Source organism: Nanorana parkeri, unplaced genomic scaffold, assembly GCF_000935625.1.
Source record: "Nanorana parkeri isolate BGI_ZX_2015 unplaced genomic scaffold, ASM93562v1 scaffold576, whole genome shotgun sequence".
In the NCBI taxonomy this organism is placed as follows: domain Eukaryota; kingdom Metazoa; phylum Chordata; class Amphibia; order Anura; family Dicroglossidae; genus Nanorana; species Nanorana parkeri.
The window spans coordinates 491928-515172 of NW_017306844.1; the positions used below are offsets into that span (position 1 = coordinate 491928).

General features: G+C 42.9%; 1 protein-coding gene across 5 annotated transcripts in view; it reads left to right on the top strand.

Annotated features, from left to right (window-relative positions):
* Window positions 1-23245, top strand: part of LMO3 (LIM domain only 3) — a 34763-nt gene that overhangs the window by 6196 nt on the left and 5322 nt on the right. For 3 of the 5 annotated variants that reach the window (XM_018562424.1, XM_018562422.1, XM_018562421.1), the window contains exons 2-3: window positions 759-972; window positions 22298-22423. In XM_018562424.1, the coding sequence (XP_018417926.1) occupies window positions 767-972; window positions 22298-22423 (332 nt within the window). In that variant the 5' untranslated portion in view covers window positions 759-766. Of the gene's footprint in view, window positions 1-6; window positions 221-253; window positions 497-758; window positions 973-22297; window positions 22424-23245 lie in introns of those variants that run through there. The other 2 variants (XM_018562423.1, XM_018562420.1) reach the window with 2 other exon arrangements.

A 23245-nucleotide genomic window follows, 5' to 3' on the forward strand; every position in this document is an offset into this window, starting at 1 on the left:
GGCAGCGGGATTTGCATTGTTGTTCCATACGGGAGTGCAGCCTGTGGGGACGCTCAGAGCCGGGGAACAGAGAGCACAGATTTTAGGCCAGTATGAGAGAGAGAGGGGGGAACAGCTTTTGTTTGATGTCCCCGGACATATGAATGGCCACCCGGGGCAAATTCTTTACCTCCGGGACCCCGAAACACTGCGCGCACTCACCTCTCACCCCTCCAGCCAGGTAGGTGCTCCAGTACAGCCGTTGTGTGTGGCGGGGACGAAAAAACATTGTGTACTGCAATAGTTTGTTGTGTTAACTATCTGGCAGTGTGTGGATGAGTGACGCAGAACAAGAGGATAATGCGTGCAATCAAGCGTGCCCGCCGCGCACAATACAATCTGGGCAATTAAATGAGATGCTTCTCCCAGCTTGTGAGCAGCAGCAAAGCCTCTTATTTACTTCTCGCTTTAATTATGATTTCTCTTCTTAAGCTGTCAAGTCAGTCTGAGCGGAAAGGTTAGCGGCAGCGTTTTAATCTTCCCCAGAATTCTCAGGACTGTTTTTTTCCAAAGAATTTGCCGTCATTTGTGTCCCATCTGCTTGCCAGTCCCTCCCAGGGGGGTCCCGTTCTGCAGGTCAAGAATTCATGTGTTGTCCGCTGTATCCGCAGAGCCCTTCCATCCCTGGATAAGATGATGTACAATGTCCCTTATCATGTGATTTATAACATGTTATGTGCTCAACCCAAAAGTGTAACATGCGTGTCTTCTCCTTGCAGGTATACAAATGCTTTCAGTTCAGCCAGACACCAAACCGAAAGGTTGTGCTGGCTGCAACCGTAAGATCAAGGACCGCTACCTGCTAAAGGCCCTGGACAAGTACTGGCATGAAGACTGTCTGAAGTGCGCATGTTGCGACTGTCGTCTCGGAGAGGTCGGATCCACCTTATACACCAAGGCCAATCTCATCTTGTGCCGGAGGGATTATCTGAGGTGACGGCATGTTTCAATATATGTTTTTAAAATCCTGACACTACGGTCTGCGTTCCGGACTCTGTACCATCCACTCATATATCTGAGCTCTGTACATTCTAGTCTGTCTGTCTCTCAATAACCTCCTGAACTGTCATCTAGGTTCCTCTGTCGTTTGATCCAGGTCCTTCTCTACTTCTATACAGGTCACCCTGACCTTCCATCCGGGTCCTTCTGTCCAGTTCCCTCTTTTCTTTCATCATCCCTCTGTCCTTCCATCCAGGTCCCTCGGTCCTTCCATCAGGACCCCCTGTCCTTCTGTCCAGTTCCCTCTTTCCCTTTATCATCATTCTTCTGTCCTCCTGCTCTTCTATCCAAGTCCCTATGTCCTTCCATCCAGGTCCCCCTGTCCTTCCATTCAAGTATCTCTGTCCTTCCATCCAGGACCCTCTACCCCTCCATGCAGGTATCTCTGTCCTTCCATCCAGGTTCCAATGCCCTTCCATCCAGGTTCCTCTGTCCTTCCATCAAGGTCCCCCTGTCCTTCCATTCATGTATCTCTGTCCTTCCATCCAGGACCCTCTACCCTTCCATTCAGGTCCCTCTGTCCATCCATTCAGGTATCTCTGTCCTTCCATCCAGGTTCCAATGCCCTTCCATCCAGGTTCCTCTGCCCTTCCACCTGGGTTCCTTTGCCTTTTCACCAAGGTTCCTCTGCCCTTTCATCCAGGTTCCTCTACTCTTTCATCCACATTCCACTGCCCTTGCACCTGTTTCCTCTGTTTTTCCATCCAGGTCCTCCTATCCTCTCATCCAAGTCCCCCTGTCCCTATATCCAGGACCCCCTGCCCTTCCATCCAGATTCTTTTACCCTTTCATCCAAGTTCCTCTGCCCTTCCATTTAGGTTCCTCTGCCCTTCTATCTAGGTCCCTCTGCACTTCCATCCAGGTCCCTCTGATCTTTCAGCTGTGTGCAGTCTGAACAGATTACAAAACTATTATTCACCAAGCAGGTAAAGTGGCCACTTGACTAAGGCAGCAGGATTCAGGGGGTCCAGCAGAGACAATATACTGAATAGTTGGTGATTGGCTTGCGGTTACTGATTCAGGGTGCGCAGGGTGACATCAGCTGGAAATAATCCTTATCAGTGGGTCATTTTCTGTGTCCTTTGATACGACCAGGAACATCCCATCCGTATTTCATGTCCTACACACAATGCAGCCAGCAAACTGTTGGTCTTCCACTCTGTCACTATCCTACCTTTAATTCCTTATAACAGTATATGTTGAGTAATATGAAAAGGTGAAGGACTATGCAGCCAAGGACAGGATAAAATGATGAAGTTTTATAATCCTTAGTGTTGGGCTTCAATGCAGATGGTGTACGGCGCCCCCCGGAGGAAAGATGGCGGAGCTGCATTTATGGAGATGTATGGATAAGGAGTCTATTAAGGCTGCTGTTGTGTGTGGAGTTCTCCGTCTTTCTCTGATGTAGTAGCTTGTTTATGTTGTGTGTTTTGTGTGTCCCCTTTCACCCCCCCGCCCCCCCATGTCAAGTGCATCAGCTGAGCTGACAATCAGTTCCCCTAAGTCTTACTTCAGTTCCTCATACAAAAAAACTGTGCATATCTCAGTGTTGTTTTTATTATTGGGTTATTCGGGCATTCGCTGTAACTCTATGCAGGCAGTGCCAGCAACTTCTACCAAAAAAGTGATTTTTATCTATTTTTTAGAGCCGAGTGTTAACAGTAACAATAAAGGAAGCAATGAATGCGCCTTTATAATTTATGGTCATCCTTCAAACGCTCTGCAATCTGTTTGTTCAGGTGGCGATTTGGACAACCGATAGACAGGCGCTTCATCAGCTTCTCACACAGAGACAAATTTTGCTGAATTGAATTTATTCACCGTATTAAAGTAAATCTTTGTAGATCACCATAAAAACATTTGTGGAGATGAATGAAAACATACGCGGTGAGTGTAAATTGGACAATTAGTGTCTTGGTGTGAGAAGGGGATGCTGACTTCCCATCAGTCCTCACTTACTTTATATGACAGGTTTACTCTCCTTCTGGCATATGGAACAGTAGTATAGTATAGTATGGTATAGTAACGTGTAGCATTATATAGTATGATATAGTAATATGCAGCATTATATAGTATGGTATAGTAACGTGTAGCATTATATAGTATGGTTTAGTAACGTAGCATTATATAGTATGGTATAGTAATATGTAGCATTATATAGTATGATATAGTAATATGTGGCATTATATAGTATGGTATAGTAACGTGTAGCATTATATAGTATGATATAGTAATATGTAGCACTATATAGTATGGTATAGTAACATGTAGCATTATATAGTATGGTATAGTAACGTGTAGCATTATATAGTATGGCATAGTAATGTGTAGCATTATATAGTATGGCATAGTAATGTGTAGCACTATATCGTATGGTATAGTAATATGTAGCATTGTATAATAAGGAAATGCGTAGTACAGTACGACAAAGTAATTCATGGTATAGTATTGTATAGTAATGTACCATACAATATGGTATGGTACTATATAGTAAGGTAACATATTGCTTACTATTTTATAGTATGGTTTGGACATGTGTAGCACGGTATAGTATAGGAAAGGCGTTGTACTATATGATATAGTGAAATAATGTGTAATATGGTATAATAATGTGTAACATGGTGCAGCATAGTATTGTATGGTATTGTGTAGTAATGTATAGTATCATGTAGTATGGTATGGTATAGCTATGTGTAGTAGGTGTTGCACTATATGGTATAGTGTAGCTTAGTAAAATATTGTGTAGTATGGCATGCTTATATATATTATAGTAATATATTTTACAGTATGGTATAGTAGTATGGTACATCATAGAATGAAATAGTATGGTATAGTAATATGTAATTTGGTACATCATAGAATGAAATAGTATGGTATAGTAATATGTAATTTGGTACATCATAGAATGAAATAGTATGGTATAGTAATATGTAATTTGGTACATCATAGAATGAAATAGTATGGTATAGTAATATGTAGTATGGTACATCATAGAATTATATGGTATAGTAATGTGCAGTATTGTACAGTATAGCAAAGTGTGGTATGGTATGGTGTTATACGGTACAGTATAATATGGTATGGAATAGCATGCATAGTATGAAATAGTTATGTACATCTTTGTACGGCACAGAATAGCACGGTATGGTGTAGTACTGTAATGTGTGCAATAGTTTGATAATAGTATTGTAGAGCATAACTATATAATTAAGTATAGCAGAGTAATATATAGTACAGTATAGCCTGGTATTGCATACTATATCATTCAATCTTATAGTACTGTTTAGTACATTATAACATAATAATATATACTAAGGTATAGTACAGTACATAACGATATATTATATGGTAAAGTGTAGTTTGGTAAAATGTAAATTATAAATATTATTTAACAAAAATGATAACTATATAAAGTATATTATAGTAATATACAGTAAAATATAGTAGCATAAAAGGTGTCATTTAGTAATATATAGTATAGTATGGCATAGTAATACATAATAAAGCACAGTATAGTAATAGATTGTATAATATGGTATAGTAACCTATAAGATAGAGTACGGTGTAGTAATATAAAGTATGGTATAGTAAAATATAATAAGGTATAGTGTGGTATGGTGCAGTATATGATATACTACATTCATGTATAATAAATTATAGTATGGTTTAGTATAGGGGAGTATGTGTACTGTGTATATATCTTTATAGTTACATCTTTGTATATTAATATTATTCAGGATTGGTTCAGCGAATAAATGTACAATGGGGATTGGTGGAGAGTAAAATTGTACAATCAGTCCTTGGGCATGGAACGAATGTGCAATCAGGATTGATGGAAAGTGTGATTGCACAATTAGGATTGGTGCAGATAATAATTGTACAATGAGGATTGGTGCAGACTATGATTGAACAATCAGGATTGGTGCAGAGTAAAATTGTACAATCAGGATGGGGCATGGAATGATTGTACAATCAGGGTTGGTGAAGAGTATGATTGTACAATCAGGATTGGTACAGAGAATAATTGTACAATGAGGATTTGAGCGCAGAGTACAATTGTACATTCAGAACCGGGGCATGGAATGATTGTACAATCAGGATTGGTGGAGAGCAGGATTGTACAATCAGGACGGGGCATGGAATGATTGTACAATCAGGGTTGGTGAAGAGAATAATTGTACAATGAGGATTGGCGCAGAGTAAAATTGTACATTCAGAACCGGGGCATGGAATGATTGTACAATCAGGATTGGTGGAGAGTAGGATTGTACAATCAGGATTGGTGGAGAGTAGGATTGTACAATCAGGATTGGTGGAGAGTAGGATTGTACAATCAGGATTGGTGGAGAGTAGGATTGTACAACCAGGACGGGACATTGAATGATTGTACAATCAGGGTTGGTGAAGAGTATGATTGTACAATCAGGATTGGTACCGAAAATAATTGTACAATGAGGATTGGGGGAGAGTAGGATTGTACAATCAGGATTGGTGCAGAGAATGATGGCCCGGTCAAGACTGAGGCAGAGAATTATTGCACATCGTTCGCTCAGAAACGATTGTACAATCAGAATCAGTGCAGAGATTAGTAGTGACAGTGATTGTATGATTAAGATTGGTGCAGAGAATGACAACAGGTCGGGTTCAGTGTGGTATATATCGTTTAGTGCATCATTGTGCCATATGTACGTCAGGTATGGTGGCTCTGGGATGTGTTATCACTTTTCAGGTATACCATGTGCAGGACCATCAAAGTCCTGGGATTCTCGCGGGTGGGCGTCTCTATATATCAGTAATGTTCTGTGGCTTCATTATATTGGTCAGTTGGAGATTTGGTTTTATATCTTTTTTTTTGGCCACTTTTCAATGACTAACCCTTAATTATTTCCTTTCCCGATGGCTTAAAAACATTCGCTGGATCTTTTTAAAACTTGTGAAAGGTGCAGCTCCTGCAGAAGTGAAACTGACCAGCAGGAGAGATGTTATCCTTCATATAGATCTACAGGGCTGATGGGTCACCATGGCTGACACGATGGCTGCCAGCAGCTCAGCACAAATCATCTTAACATCCAGATAAATCCCTAATTGAAAAGTGGCCCAAAGGTAACCAATATAAATCCATCCGTGTTCCTGCTCATGTGTATCTTTGTGTGTTCACCAGTGTCAGTCTTTCTGTATGCATGTGTCCCATGTGAGAAGGCACTTGAAAACGATGCTTTCAGCAGCTGCAGGGCATCAGTTCTGGCACTTAAAGAAGAACTCCAGACAAGCCATCTTCTTCGCTTTGTCTGGCAGCAGGGTTGACAATCAGATTTGGGCCCATCTGTGTCGCCTGGTCTCAGGGATAGTCCCTGCTATTGGGAAGCTGATAGCTGCACTGCAAATGCAGCAACAGTGTAGGTCCTGAGATGGCCCAACTATAAACTGTGGCTTTTGTCATCCATTTGGTACCAAGGAAAAATACTCCCAGAAGATTGGAGCTTACATTGTCCGGTCCTGAGAAATGGGACATCTAACATACAGTATTTCCAATGGCTGACATAGTTGCAATGGTACAATGCTTACACCCTGTGTGTATGCTCTACACCTCTCTATATACAAACCTACCCTCAAGGTCATAAACTCCTTACACCCCACTCCGATGTGTATACATACGCTTCCTGCAGAGCCGGGTATATATGTGTGGAAGGGGTCTAGTGGATATTACTGACCTGCAATACTACAAGGGGACACATGCTGTATTACTTTGTCATCCTAACTGGGTTACACCACAGTGTCTGTCCACTCAATCTTGGCTGGGAGAGTTACATCCCGTTTTTGTGCAGCTCTACATAATGCCAAACCAACGAATCACTTTCTCTCTCTCTCTCTCTCTCTAGAGCTTTTAAGAGCAATCTCTCCCTCACTCTTTCCCATACCCACCCGCATCCTCTCCTGAAATACTTTTTGCTGCTGCAAAATTCTCCTTCCATTATCTAAATTTCATCTCCTGATAGGAGCAGCAGCCTTTTGTCAGTGTCTGTTGGAGGAGACATGGAGTAGTTAGGGACTGATCACAGAGTGTTTGCGGGGAGAGCTAGTTGTTGCTTCCTGAAAACGTCTATATTTACAATGAGGCACAGACACACTCGCTGAGTGCTGGACATTTTAGTAGCAGATAAGGATAGTTCAGAGAGTGCTTGCAAGGAAAGTGAGTTGCTTCTGCTGCTGCTTGCTGAAAAAGTGCATATCTACATTGAGTCACAGACACACCCACTGTGTGTTGGACAGTCCTGTAGCAGATAGGGACAGATCACAGGGTGTTTCCAGGGAGAGATAGTTGCTGCGGCGGCTTGCTAAAAAAGTCTATATGAACATTGAGGCACACTGACTGTATGGTGGACAGTCTTGTAGCAGATAGGGATAAATCACAAAGTTTTTGCCATCCTATAACGTGCCACTGAAAATTCCTATATTTACAGTCTGTGTGTGCTGGGGACATGTGTAGTAGTCCGTGATAGATCTTGCGTGTTTGCATGGAGAGATGTCATCGGTACAGTGCCGTTGCAAAGTGCTCTATTTATAGTCATTGTGTGCTGATGACACTTGGAGTAGATAGGGAGAAATCACAGGATAATTGCAGGGAAAGATACCTTTTTATGTGTCAGCAATGATTTCACCTGCTGTTTAGCTGATAGGCCCCACTTTTTTGGTGTTTTATTGCTTTTATATTTGTTTTTAAATCTCAGTTTAGAAAAAGGGGGGTTTAGTGTTTAGTAAAAGTGCTTAAATGCTGTACACAGAGGCACTACAATATTTTGCTGGCTTTTTTTTAGTGTACTAAATGCACTCTGTTTTGTTTTTTTTAATTAAATCTGGCTAGTGTCTTTCTTGTTCAAATATCATCTAGTAAAAGCGCAAAAATACTGCAGTCAATACAACATTTTGCTTTGTTCAGTGAAATAAATGCACATGAATTTCGAATTTTTGAAGGTTAGCTGGTGTCTGTCCTGTTCATAAAGTGGCCCAGTGAAAGTACTTAAATACTGTGCACATAGTCACTACAATATTTTGGAGGCTTTTTCAATAAAAAAAAATACACATGTTAATTTTTTTTAAATAAAATCTGGTTGGTGAGTGTCCCATTTAAAATGTGGCCTTGTATGAGTACTTAGATATGTATGGAGTCACAACAATATTTTAGTGGCTTTTTCAGTGAAAAAATTAACTCTAATGTAGATTTCTTGAATAAAATCTGCCTGGAGACAGTCCTGTTCGGCATATTAAAAGTACTTAAATACTGCGTGCAATCAGTATAATATTTCTATCTTTTTTTCTGGAAAAAAAATAAACCTGCCTGTTGTCTCCCTGTGAAACTGTGGTCTAGTAAATGTTAGTGTGCATGAACTGAACAATGTTTCTGCCTTTTTTTCATTGAACTAATACACACTAATTTAGATCACTTAATCAAAACCCGCCTGGCATTTCCCTCCTAAACTGTGGCCCACGTAACAGTGCATGCTTACACAGTGTGTGTCAAGTTTGTGCAATGTTTTTGGATTTCATTCTGTAAAATAATACTTTTATTTTGATTATAAACCTGCCTGGTTTCACGCTCTTAAATTGTGGCCTTGTAAAAGTGCTTACATACTGTGGAGCAAGTCTGGAACACTACATTTTGATTTTTATTTATAATTTGTACTTTATTTTGAATGTATAATTATATGTATAATTTTTATTAATAATCTAACATTAAGCATTATGTTACTTAGGCCACATCTGGCAGTTGTTGCCGACAGTCTGTTATCTTAGCACCTCAGTGCATCATTTAAACACCCCCCTAAAGAAATTAGGGACCATGGCCTTTTTTTTTTTATCATGAGAGACATTCCTATCTCTACTCGTACTACAAGATGGGATTTCTTGTAGCCATCGCCTCTAAGAGGCAAGTGGCTGAGCTGGCAACTGTTATCTTTCAAGGAACCCTTTTTTAATATTTGTATAGGGGCAATGTGGTATTTATGCCTAGGACTTTCTTTTTTTTTTAAGGTAGATCCCACATTGCACTGCCGTCCTTACCCGTGTAGGAGGATTGCTTAAATTTAATGGCAGATATCACAAAGAAAGAGAAAAAAGAAAGAGAAAAAAGAGGCTGTCATTTGGTGCACACAACTGTACCATAGAAATATGTGGTGATATGCAGTACACAAAGGGCAACTTTGCCTATGTCAGAACAATTGCAAAGCAAACTTGTGTTGAAGAGGCCAGCCTATGGTCTTTTGGTTTTCTCCCTACAGCTATACCTCCAGTGAGGTGGAGCGAGGCACAATAAAATATAATGGCAGCTATGACAAAAGGTGGGATAAAATAGGGGGTGCTTTGAAGCATATCATTGTTGTACACAAGTGTACGGTGCTGTGCTGCACACAAAGGGCGCTTTTGCCTGTTTTAGCGAAAATGTGTCAAATCAAATCCAGCTAGTGGAAGGTTGGCCAATCTTTTTTTTATCACCATAAGGAGATATGGCAAAGAGGTTCTTTGCTGCGCAGCCTCCAAGTGGGGCACTTGGTGCTCCCTTTTGGATAGTGGCAAATTCCTGCATGATTGTCCCCTTGTATCAGGGACCCCTTAAAACCACCCCAGATTTCTACCTTCTCATCGCAAGCACCACCAAACCGCCTCCTTCTCACTGCCAGCACTACAAACCTCCTCCCCCTCTCTACCGTCAGAACCCCAACCCTCCAACTTTTTGTATTATCCCTCTGCCTCCTGCTACCTCATGGCATTTCATATGCTGGTGAAGGGCAGGGACGGCTTTCTGTGCAGAGTAATAGTAGCAGACATAAGGCCTTCCTGACAAATCTTTCCCACTAAGTACCTGACACTGTGGTATAGCAGAGGGCACAAAAAAGATTTAAACATGGTGTTGGGCAAAGCTGGCATGAAGATGCTGTAAATGGGGGTGATTTTTTTCCCCTCTACTTCCGCAGCAGTGAACCAGAGGTCTATGATTAGGCCCTGGGGATAGCAGCCAGAAAATGTTTCTGCAAGCTCCTCATAGCCTGTTGGCAGAGATATGGCGAAAGTAAACAGAGGAGGAGAAGGACGCAGGAGCAGAAAGGCAAGGAGGCCTTGGAGAAGGAAACATTAGCAGGCCAAAAATAAATGGCTGCCATGCGCCCTTGTGGATTATATGGGAAGGGTTGCAGTACGAAGAAATTGACCAGATTTGTAAATATGTTAATGGAATGTGTGAAATGAATGTATACAACAGGCAAAAACACAACGTGATGTCTATAAAAGCAGACCTGTCTGTTTTCCCGTTGAAGGAAGATTTGGAGAAGGGGAGGCAGCCTATGGCCATAGGATTATACAATACATTTTTCCCTCCCCCTGACCGTACAATTTCCCCCCTCCGCTTTATCCTGCTTGCCCTTTTCTCTGTGCTGTGGAAGGTTGGATGGGCTTTTTTATTTTTGCTACACTCCTCTTCAGTGTTAGCCTCCTCCTCACTACAAGCACTCCAACCCTCCTCCCCTATGGTGGGATTAGCAGAAGAGGAGGATAAAAAAGAAGGCGCATTAACAGTCCCACACACATTCACTTATCCCTGGCCATAAGTCCATTGACATTATCAGGTGTAAAGGATGATAAAAAGGGATAGGAGGTGAGTCCAGGGACATTATCAGAGGTAAGGGATGATATAAAGGGGATAAGAGGTGAGTCCAGGGACATTATCAGGGGTAAGGGATGATATAAAGGGGATAGGTGGTGAGTCCAGGGACATCAGGGGTAAGGGATGATATAAAGGGGATAGGAGGTGAGTCCAGGGACATTATCAGGGGTAAGGGATAATATAAAGGGGATAGGAGGAGAGTCCAGGGACATTATCAGGGGTAAGGGATAATATAAAGGGGATAGGAGGAGAGTCCAGGGACATTATCAGGGGTAAGGGATAATATAAAGGGGATAGGAGGTGAGTGCAGGGACATTATCAGGGGTAAGGGATAATATAAAGGGGATAGGAGGTGAGTCCAGGGACATTATCAGGGCTAAGGGATAATATAAAGGGGATAGGAGGTGAGTCCAGGGACATTATCAGGGGTAAGGGATTATATAAAGGGGATAGGAGGTGAGTCCAGGGACATTATCAGGGGTAAGGGATGATATAAAGGGGATAGGAGGTGAGTGCAGGGACATTATCAGGGGTAAGGGATGATATAAAGGGCATAGGTGGTGAGTCCAGGGACATTATCAGGGCTAAGGGATAATATAAAGGGGATAGGAGGTGAGTCCAGGGACATTATCAGGGGTAAGGGATGATATAAAGGGGATAGGAGGTGAGTCCAGGGACATTATCAGGGCTAAGGAATTATATAAAGGGGATAGGAGGTGAGTCCAGGGACATTATCAGGGGTAAGGGATGATATAAAGGGGATAGGAGGTGAGTGCAGGGACATTATCAGGGGTAAGGGATAATATAGGAGGTAAGGCTAGGGACATTGTCACGGGTAAGGGATATTATAAAAAGGAATAGGAGCTGAGTCTTGGCTGTGCAAGGTGTAGCTGTGGGTTCTCGTGAAGGTGTACAGGGTGTAGATGTGGGGGTGTGTAGGGATTAGATTTGGGTGCAGGGTGTAAAAATGGCTCTGGGTGGGAGTGTGCGGGGTGAAGATTGGAGTCCTAGTGAAGGTCTTCAGGGGTTTGATGCAAGTTCTAATGAGGCAATGCACGGTGCAAATATGGCTCTAGTTGATGGTGTGCTGGGTCTAAATGTGAGCCCAGATGATGAACACAGTGTACAGTACATGTGATATCTGGTAAGGCTGTGCAGGGTGCCGATATGTACTCACCACTGGTAGGATCCTTTTGGCCCTATTATTGTAATTTGTTACACAGTAATAGGTGTGTTTAGTAGCTTTTGAAAATCCTTGGTTTTCTCCTCTTTAGCATTTTGTTTTGTCATTATAGGTTTTCCTGCACAGTTAGCTCCCATTTTGGAAAGCTCTTAAAGTAGATTAGGACATTTTCTATGTGGATATTGTTTTTAATGGATTGCGCAAATGTAATTCTGTATCTCCCAGAAGGAGATTTTCTGAAAAACATCTTCTAGTCGTTGGAGATTGTCGAAGATACAATATTGTGTTGAGGTCCTTTGCATCTCTTTTCCCATCTGGTAGGTTTAATCCATAGGTGCTTTACTGGATTTTTTCAAGCCATTTTGATGATAACAGGCCTGTCTATGCAATGTGACATTGGATGAAGTTGATGTTGAGATTGTCAGGTGCCGATCTGCAGAAGTCAGGCAGCAAAGTTCTGGTAGAAAGAAGACTATCGAGACCAGGCTGATGGAGTTATTGTACAGATGGGTGCTTGAAGATTTAATGTATAACAGCTAGGGATGCAACAATATATCGTCCGCCGAAACATATCGGCCGAAAATGGCACTTTTGGCAAAATGCAGAAAGTGCCCTTTTTTGGCCGAAATAGTGGTGCATGCGTGATTTCTCTCCTCCCCGCTGGGCGCTGCTCTATGTCCCAGCAGGGAGGAGAGAAACTGTCACAGGAGGCTGAGCGGTGTGAGAGGAGAGCGCTGTGAGCGGCCAGTGTTTCTCCTCCCACACCGCTCAGCCTCCTGTGACAGATCAGGAGAGCGACGGTGTGGGCAGAGACAGCCATTGCTGTCACAGGAGGCTGAGCTTTCTTCCCAAACTGCACTGCCCAGCCTTCTGTGACAGCGTGTCAGGATTGAGAGCGGGTACAAGCAGTCAGTGATCACTGAGTGTTTGTAAATAATTGAGAGCAGAGTATGGTTACTGTATCCTCAATTATGAATGAATAGGAAGTGATCTACATCACTTCCTGTTCATTCATGATTGTGGATATGGTAAACATACTCTGTCCTCAAGTTATGAATGAACAGGAACACTCAGTATAGAGGATTCCTGTTCAATTATAACAGGGCTCTGTGTCCTCAATCCCTTTTTCTATTTTAAAAGGGAAATATCTGTTTAGACCCCTAATATTTCCCCCGAAGCCCCTAAAAGTAAGTAAAAAATATTTAATAAAAATGAATAAATAAATACAATGTTAAAAAATATTTTTTTTTAATAAAAGTTAGAATCAAAAACATTTTCGGTTTCAGCCTGACATTTTTTTTCATTTCAGTTTTGTTTCGGTTTTAAAATTTTCATTTCGGCGCACCTCTAATAACAACAGCATTTGGCTGTGATCTCACAGGCGTACCCATGGAATGATATAAAGGCATCGGTGTGAGTGAGGCCCATATGTGCAATGGACAAATCCACCACACCTCAGCCTATAGGGGAGTTTAATGTATATATCCTAGGAGAGACTCCCTTAGTGTGGCCATTAAGCATTGAGCCCTAGACTTTCGACAATAGGTTCCTCCACTCTTGATGATTGTTTATTTCTTTGTATGTTCATGACGTTAGGCTGCATATCCTGATGTGTATCCATCAGAGGATCCCTTGTCCTTCTCGCTTATTCTTTTTTTTAGGCTCCCGATGGGTGAGCAAAAACGAAATGCCAAATTGAACCGAAAAAGGCACGTGAACACACAAAAAAAGGTGCACTGGGGTGTGCTGATTTGTTACTCCTCCTAAAGAGAAAGGGCCCCTTCCCTGACCCCGCAGGACACAAGGCTTGTCACAGGGGCAGAGCACTCTGGTCCAGCTAGCGGAAGCCAGGCGTACCCCTTTTCTCATGGTCAGCCAAAGCCAACCTTTGAGTACTAGGTTGGGGGCTCTCCTGAAGAGAGACCCCTAAGGTGGGGGAGGAAGGAACCTGATGGCCATACATCATCCCTAGCATTAAAAACCCACACCCATCAGTGGAGTGGAAATAAAAACACATAAAAAAGGGAAAGTGCACAGACAAAGTGAAAGAAAATAAATAAGTGCCAATGTGCAAGGCAAAGGCTAGGCTTACTCTCTCTCTGCCTGATCTACCATTGAGGTCTCCATAGATGACTAGGCCAAGGGACCAAGGAGGCCTCTGTTTGCAAGGCCTCATAGCTGTATGGACTGAAGTTTGGGGACTTTGTTGGGATGATGTGCAATGTACTCAGGTAGAGGTCAGACTGAGAGGTGAGGGTGGGGCTGCTTGTGTGTAACCAGATAAAGGCCATCTTCTCTAATGTGCTCCTGGAGCTCCTCGAGCTTAATATCCATCCTAAACAGCCAACATTTCATGTTTTTATCTTTTTGAGCAGGGACAGAAAATTCCTTGCAGTCGATGAGTACCAGAGATGCTTCCCATGCCCAGGCCCATGTTTCCTGGAGAATTTGTTTGTCAATGCTATGATTGAAGTCTGGATTGGTTACTTTGGATCCAATGTGTGAAGAATTCAGGCCCAGAATGTTCCAACTACTGATTATTAGCCCTCTTGCCTCCTCTCTCCTTGCAGCACCGGGATAATGGACTAAGTCACTAGTAGAGCTATATCCATATGGTCTTTCTGCATTTGTGTTTCTGTTAGCTGCTCTGATTTGCTCCCGCAGTCCAAATCCTATATAACAATAGTGTGTGACTGTGGTGGGACATTAGAGTGTAAGCTCCTCTGGAACAGAGACTGATGTGACTGGCTTAGTGTTCTCTGTACAGCACTACAGTATAAATCGGAGCTATATAATGTACACTAATGTGTGGGTGTAATAGGAGTGTGAAGTGTGGCTGTAAGTCCCTTCCCAGGCATCCAGTATCTCGGAACTAGAGATGTGTGACATACTGGATACCACTTATCTTCTATAAAAGGATGATGCAGAATAATTCCCGGTGTGGGGTGCTGTGAGGGCCGTTCTTTAAGCACATTGGATAAGCATCTAGAAGTTGGCTGCTTTTTCTACGTGTAATTCGTATCATATGCCATTCCGACAGAGAGAAATAGCTGGCTGATGCCACCACCAATCCAAAGCCAACCATCTGTGATGTTACAGCCCTGATGGTGACTACTGGGGACAAATATCAACTCTGAGTCCTTTTGAGTACTGTATACAGAGGGATCCATGCATTGTACTGTATATAGAGAGATTCAGTATGGCAGTAAAGCGGAGAGATGAGGGGAGGGTTCCCCCAGGACTGGGTCCTTCATTGTGCTTAATTGGGATTGGTCTACAGATGGACAGATTTGCCTCATGCATTGTGTGCAATGTCTACAATTTCCCTCCTTCTACATTCTTTTGATAGCTTTATTCCCGGCTGGTGTGGCTGAAATTTGTGTATTTATGCATTTGCTGCACCTTGATCTGAAAACACAGCGACTTCCATCATGGGATGTCCTGTGTATTTGTGTGTATGTGTCATCTGTGGATAGTCACTGGGTGGAGTCTGTGGTAGTCACTGGGTGGAGGAAAATGATGGGTCAGGACGATAACCCGGTCAGTGGTGATATTACTGGGCCCCACTTTGTGACAGCAGCAGTGGGGGTCTGTTACCTATCAGACGAATATTTCCGTCCTGGGTTGGCAGCGGGTGTGTGCATGTGACGGTATCTTAAAGCACAGTGATAGATGATGGCGGCAAAGATTGTAAAGATTGATGAGATCAGCGTGCGGGATGGATGTCCGGGCGAGGATGGAAATGAGCGTGGCGTCTGGCAATGAATGAGATTTCCGCATGTGCGCACTCTGAGCGCTGACACTTTGGTGAGACGTTGGGCTCCCCCTTCCCGCGGCACGGCAATAATTCATCATTAGCTCTTCAGAGTCCATCGCCAGATGAAAAGTGATGGAGCCGCCAGCCGGGCGCAGACAGCGTGCCGCGCAAGAACCTTTCCGCGTCTACACAAATCCCCCGGACGCCAAGCACAATAATTAGCCCAAAGCCGCTCCAGGGGTCCCCCGACGGTCTCCGGATTAAGCACGTGCAGAATCTACAAACCATTAGAAGGATGTCACGGGCCGTGGAGGGTCTCCCGCGCCGGGAACGTTCCCCTGCAGGCCGCCACTCGCTGACATCCATCGGCCTCTTCCAAGGACTTTGTTTAGCTGCAACAAATCATTTGTCTGTTATTAACCCGCAGCTTGTAATTATGCAGATTGCCATAGATTTCCCGGCCCTGCCGGTGAGACGGAGCCTCGTTGTGCGGCCGCCGGCGCTGAGCTGGACATGCATTACTGAGCGCGATTCATTTATCATAGTGAGTGATGGCAGGCGGGCAGGGCTCAGGTCCCAGCGGTTAATGTACTGGGTAATTAACTGTCATTTGCCTAGTAATAGGCCCATGATCAATGGTTTGTGTAGAAACAAATTCTAATCAGGCAGCTGATAAATGCGCTCAGCGAAAACAACCGAAATTGGGGGACAAATGGAAACCGCAGCCCCTTCGAACGGCTTTTCTGACGCACCGACGCCATTTCTCTTTGTCTTCTGATTCGCGAGCGGAGAATTCACCTGGAGGGGACCTTCGATGCCTCAAACACATATTATTGTTGTTATTGTTATTATCATTGTCATTACCAGTATTATTATCATCATCATTAATATCTTCATCATCATCATTACTATCATCATCAGATTATTATTGTTAATATCATTATTATCATTGTTATTCATTTTGGGATTAATATAATTAACAGCACCATTGTTGTTAATATTAATATCATCATCCATCATCATCACTATTATTATTATCATCAATATTATTGTTATTTTGTATTATCATCATCATCAACCATCATCTATCAATCATCCATCATCAGTATCAGTCATTCATCATCAATGGTCATCATCATCATTCATCCATCACCAATGATTCAGCAATCATCCATAGCTATCAATCATCATCATCAATGATTCATCAATCATCTTCTTCCATAAATTAGCCATCATAAATCATCCATCCATCATTCATCCGTCATCATCATGATTGTGCATTACGTTTTTCCATTATATAGTAATAAAATGATTTATTCTTATTATATCTTGCTAAATAAAACAAACACTCCTTTATCTGATATTATTCTTACTGCGGATGTTCCTGTAAATAAGTCTGTCTTCTGATCCTGTAATAAATTCCGTCTGCAGGTTGGTGTTTCCCCATCATGTGGCCTCTTATGAGCACATATCTGGCGGCGGTAGGACAGATTAATCTGCAGGGTCATGTTTGTACCCATACACAAGAGGCTCTTTCCCATGTGAAGTTTGAGCTTGTTTTTCTGGTGCACTGTATCACAATGACTTATGCAGCAGCATTTCAGTGAGGTGATTGTTTGGATTTTGGGTTGGGGGTGAAGATATCAATTTGCGCACATCTGAATAGACAATACCTTCAAGATTTGCCAATAGCGAGAAATCCATAGCGCCATATTGGATATGTGTACAATTGTTGCCACATTGGCCTACCCATAATCCTTAGCATATCCCAGGACAAGGCCACCTCATGCCATAGCCAATCCGAGCCGTGGAGCCAGCCATGGCAGATCATACAGTCAATAGTAGAAAAAAAAAATTTCTAGACAGTTTTGTTGTCACAGTCTCGGGAGCTGTCACGGTCTCGGGAGCTGACAATACATTTCCAAACTCTGTGCAATAAAAACTGCTCTATTTGGGGTAAACTTAGAGGTGCCACATAGGTAAAAACTCTAAAAATGAGTCCGTGGTCTACCCCAACATGGCAATGGTCACAGAAGGTTATTATATCTTTCAAACATTGATTGATGCTGCTCAAGATGCCACCAGAATAGAAGATTCACAGCTGTGGATGCATGGAGTAACTCCGGTGTACCCTACACACGCAAGGTGACAACGTCTGGGGTGGTGCTGTAGAAGCAGCAGCCATAGCAGTGTGCCCACCGCCATTCACAGCACACATCAGCTCCAGCGCCGAGATCTGATTTGATTGACCTTTCTGTGTAGCCCATGAACCATCCAAGCATTGCGTCCTCTGGCAGAATGATAATGTGTCTGTAATGGAGAGTTTGGGGGGAGAGACCCGCAAATCACTGGCAGAGCCCTCACTCACACGTCACACACAATGACAGAAACGTAACTGTAAAAATTACAGATACCAGTTTACCAACTGTGAAGAGTGGCGGTGACCCTGGAGAGCAATCATGTTTGTGATCCTGGCCCGGGTTATTCAGCTTACGATTGTCAGATTTCTCTCTGCTTTATAGAGAATTTACAGACATTCAGGGAATGAAGATTTATAGGGCTGTCAGGTGACAGCCATATCCCTGTTTGACGGGCTGATTTTGGTGGCCAGTCTTGCAGTTTGTTGCCATTTGTCTGATGTTTCAGGACATATCTGGCTTGGAAGGTATTTGTCTTTGTTGGAGTCCTGAACGAGCCACTTGGAATGTGAATTATGTATTATTAATATTGATTTCAATTTTGAGGCTCAGCATTTCAGCAGAAGCTCAAAGTGACCGTCATTGCGGGCAAAATTCCCGCATGATGGGACTTGCATAGTCTCCCTGTGTGGGCTGCCTTCCCATGCAGTTCCTTAATTACTATCAGTATGGCCCTATTCTGTTCCTCTACTCCTAAGATTTGGTGCAGCTCAAACCTGTTCTATAGACTGAATCCATCCCATAGACCAGGGGTAGGCAACCTTAGCACTACAAATCCCATCATGCCTGTGGGAGCCATACCTGTGGCTGTCAGAGTCTTGCAGTGCCTCAATTGATTTGTAGTTCCACAACAGCTGTAGTGCCAAGGTTGCCTACCCCTGCTATAGCCTATTTCCCAGTAAAAAGTCTCTTTCCTGCTATAGGCTCTTTTCTTTGCTCAACCCTCAGTTGGGGTTGCAGCTGCACCTATGGTATGCTGTCCAACATTGATGTCTTCTGCTCAATGGTAGACAAAAAACAATGGTGGTTGGCTTCTTGGTCTCATACGATCACTTGGAATCTTGTTCCTTGAGAATTGGTGCAGCACAGTGGTCCTGGGTCGTTTTTCCTGCAGTAGGCAGTGAATTAACCATATCAATTGCTTTCTGCCACTGTATCTTGCTTGAATTTAGGTATCAAACAGATAAATCCTCATAGAAGACAGCATCCGGCCTCCGGCTCTCCTACAACTATTTATTATGACTATGCCCTATGACGTATTCATAGCACACTGGTCCTGCAAAGCTCTATGTGATGATGGTTTCCACCAGATGTGTGAAATGTTGCTCCATGAGCCAAACACTATTGTAGTGGGTGGGTTTGATTTGTGACTTCTGTTTTTACTACATTACTGCATATGTTACTGCATTTTTCTGTTCGGGGTGAATACCCTTCCTGTAGGGCTGCAATCAACTAATCGATAATTGTCAACCATTCTCATTATCGATTAGTTGGTTGGATCCCCTAGCTCTCTCCTCCATGCTGGGAGGAGGGCACAGCAAGCAGTGGTCGGGTGCAATAGCCAGCTTGCTATTGGCTATTACAATTTGAAATGGCCAATAGCAACACCAACCCACTACCTGCTGTATTTACATTGAGCTGCCGTCTGCAGAATCTTGCCACTGGCAGCTGTCATTCTCTGGCTGAAGCTTTTCCAGAGCCATATGCTTACAATACAATGATAAAAGGTGGAAATAAGTCATTTTCCGCTTCGGCCTGACAAATTTTGCTGTGGGAGGTGCGATGCAGTGCCATTCATTTCAATGTCACTCCAAACGCGCCTCCCACCCGCAGTGTGATCGCACGGTACCGCAATGCTGTGCGTTCCAGTGCAGTGCGATTCCAAACAATTGTACATGCCGTTTTATTCTGAAGTAAACTTTATGTTTGTAACGCTGCATTGTGTATATTATTTTATTTTAAATTAAGGATAGTATTTTTTTTAAAATCCGATTAATCGAACAAAATAATCGGCCAACTAATCGATTATGAAAATGATCATTAGTTGCAGTAATGCCCTGTGTGTCTTCTTATGGCACACATTGACACCTAACAGTAGTGGGTCGATGGTAGAATGCAGCAGGTTTTTCCTCCGTAAATCGCTATGAATGACTTCCTTAGTATGTTCTGCTGTCCTTGCATTATGGCGGTGTTGGACAATACACAGCTGATGGTGTGAAGTTTACACATAGACGTAGCCTGTGCTGTCCTTGCAGTGTTCCCAGGTTCAGACTTAGTGATTTTACACAATTACACACTTCTATCTAATATTAGATTAGGTGCAGCCTTTATAAAACTCAATATGATGTCTAAAGATGAACTCTTCAATATCTTTATACTCGCAGTCTAAAGTGTATCTAAACCCAGAAAATCAAAATGTCATATTCTGCAGCTTACCAATCCTTAGATGTGGTGACTGCATTAGTTTTCTTTTTTAGGTATTTTTCCCTTTATTTTCTTTTGGAGATCCTGCCGGTAACATACTTTTTGTCTTAGGCCTGGTTCACACCTGGGCGTTTTACAGCGCGTTCCTACGCGCTGTAAAACGCTCAACATGTGAAAAACAATAATTGCCTATGGGCATGGTTCCCACCTGGGCGTTTTACAGCGCGTAGGAACGCGCTGTAAAACGCCCTATGCCCAAAGGGGTACAGGAGCTTCTTCGGGGCGTATTTGCCGCGCGTATTCATTAGGATACAGCCGGATAGCCCTTGGAAACAAGCGTTTGTCGCGCGTTTCTTTTACCGCCAATCGCTTATTCCGTACGCCCAGGTGTGGACCCAGCCTTAGGGTGACTCCACTCCATAGAGGAGCATTGGAGCCACCCTTCGGACAGCAGCATTGTCACCCTTTGGGGAGGGTAGTGTTAGATGTAGATTTAGATGAACTTGTCTAAGAAATTAAATCTGAACTCCAGCTAACATTTTTAAGCAGTTACAGCAATAGTTTCATTTCCTTATGTCATAAAGGTTTCACATAACAGTTTTATACTCTCTATACTGCCAGGCAGGACAAATCCCAGCTACCAAGTTGACCTTAAATTTCTGTCTGGCGACCTGGTCACTGAAGCCTCTACTTACAGTCTCATTCATAGTTCATATGTTTAATCATTCATATACTCTCTATACCATGTTATATATGATACTATACGCTCTATGTCATACTATGCTGTATATGCTGTTATATATCATAATGAACTCTATATTGTGCTATATAATCTCTATACTGTGTTATACGTCATACTCTACTCTCTATACCGTGTTATACGTCATACTCTACTCTCTATACCGTGTTATACGTCATACTCTACTCTCTATGCCGTGTTATTTGGATCGCGACCCACGAGTTGAGAACCACTGCGCTATACCATGTTATATGTCATACTCTACTCTCTATACCGTGTTATATGTCATGCTGTACTCTCTCTATATTGTGTTATATGTCATACTCTACTCTCTATACCGTGTTATATGTCATGCTGTACTCTCTCTATATTGTGTTATATGTCATACTCTACTCTCTATACCGTGTTATATGTCATGCTGTACTCTCTCTATATTGTGTTATATGTCATACTCTACTCTCTATACCGTGTTATATGTAATACTCTATTCTCTTTACCGTGTTATATGTTATACACTACTCTCTATACCAGGGGTGCCCACAATTTTTTGTGTTTAAGATCTACTTTCAAATGACGAGCTACATGAGATCTACCAACAAAAAAAACCCATCCCTCTCTCTCTCCTGGCTGTCTCTCCTTGCTCTCTCTCTTAGCTGTCTCTCCTTGCTCATCCTCCTGGCTGTCTCTCCTCACTCTCTCTCCTGGCTGTCATTCCTCGTTTTCTCTCCTGGCTGTCTCTCTTCACTCTCTTGGCTGTCTCTCCTTGCTCCCTCCCCTGGCTGTCTCTTCTCTCTCTTTCCTGGCGGTCTCTCCCCGCTCTCTCTCCTGGCTCACCTTGCTGTATTTTGCAAACAGTGTAGTGCAGCAGGCTATGTAAACTAATATTCTTTGATGTAATACATAGCACTTCAACCACCAGTATCCACCAGAAAGGTGTCAGGGAGCTTGGCTCAGCAGACTCAGGCTAATAGGTAATCATGTGTGCACAGCTAAATAAATATACCAAAATGGAATATAGGGGCCGCCATTCACACACTTAGTGATCTACCAGCATCAGCTTTGAGAGCTACTGGTAGATCACGATCTACCTAATGGGCACCCCTGCTCTATACCATTTATATGTCATACACTACTCTCTATACTGTGTTTCATACCATATACCCTGTAGTGTGTTGTACTCTTTTTTTTATGACTCTCCAGTCTCAACCCACATACCAGATAGAAATGTCTGATGACACACTTTGAATGAAGCCTTGTGCCAGATCTGGATCCCTCCAATGACCACCTCTTTTATCTCTTCCAGGTTATTTGGGGTAACGGGAAATTGTGCAGCGTGCAGCAAACTAATTCCAGCCTTCGAGATGGTGATGCGGGCGAAGGACAATGTCTACCATCTGGACTGCTTTGCCTGTCAGCTGTGTAATCAGAGGTGGGTTCTCTTTATGAATATATATAGTACCTGGAAATCTGAGAGGAGGGGAGTGGGGGGTGTACCAGGGAAACTCTCCTCTTTCTCTTTGGATTCCACTCTCTGATGTGCGTGTGACATCTAAGGTGTACGTGTGGGGTGGTTCTAGGTCAGGAAAGGATGGTGGAGAACAGGAAGAGGCAATATCCTCTTCAGAGGGAAGGTATTTGGCTCCATAAAGTGACCCCATCCCATAGACACAATCATCTTTTTCAGCTCCATCCAGCAGAAACACATTAGCAGAGAATGTGAATAACTGATAGGAGAGTAACTGATGTGGAGCTCCAATCACCTCTGCAGGGGAAATACAGACTGTCCAATCAGATTCCGGATCCAGCGTTACACTGTGGAGCGGAGATCTATGACTCTCATTAGGGCGAATCCCTCGCTGGCGCTCTGTAATGGAGCCGAGGCTCTCGCTGGTTCTGCACAATTAGTGTCCGCTCATCGTCTGTCCGTTTCATTAATGGCGTCTCTTTAGTTGCGGCTGGACATGGCTGAGCAATGCCACGCACTGAATGTTATCCTGATAGATTAGCAGAGGCATTTGGATACTCCGTAAACGAGATTTTCTATGGGAAGTGTGCAATGTGTCTGGATTGGAAATACAATGATCCCAAAAATACAGAATGAAAAATCTGCTCAGAAGACCACCCAAAACAAACACCATAAACAAATCCAATATTGAGGATCACAGCTCAGCCATTGACATCTGGGTATCGTGGGCCCCAGAGCGAAATCATTATGGGCCCCTGGATGTTCAACCACTTTTATAAAGACAAC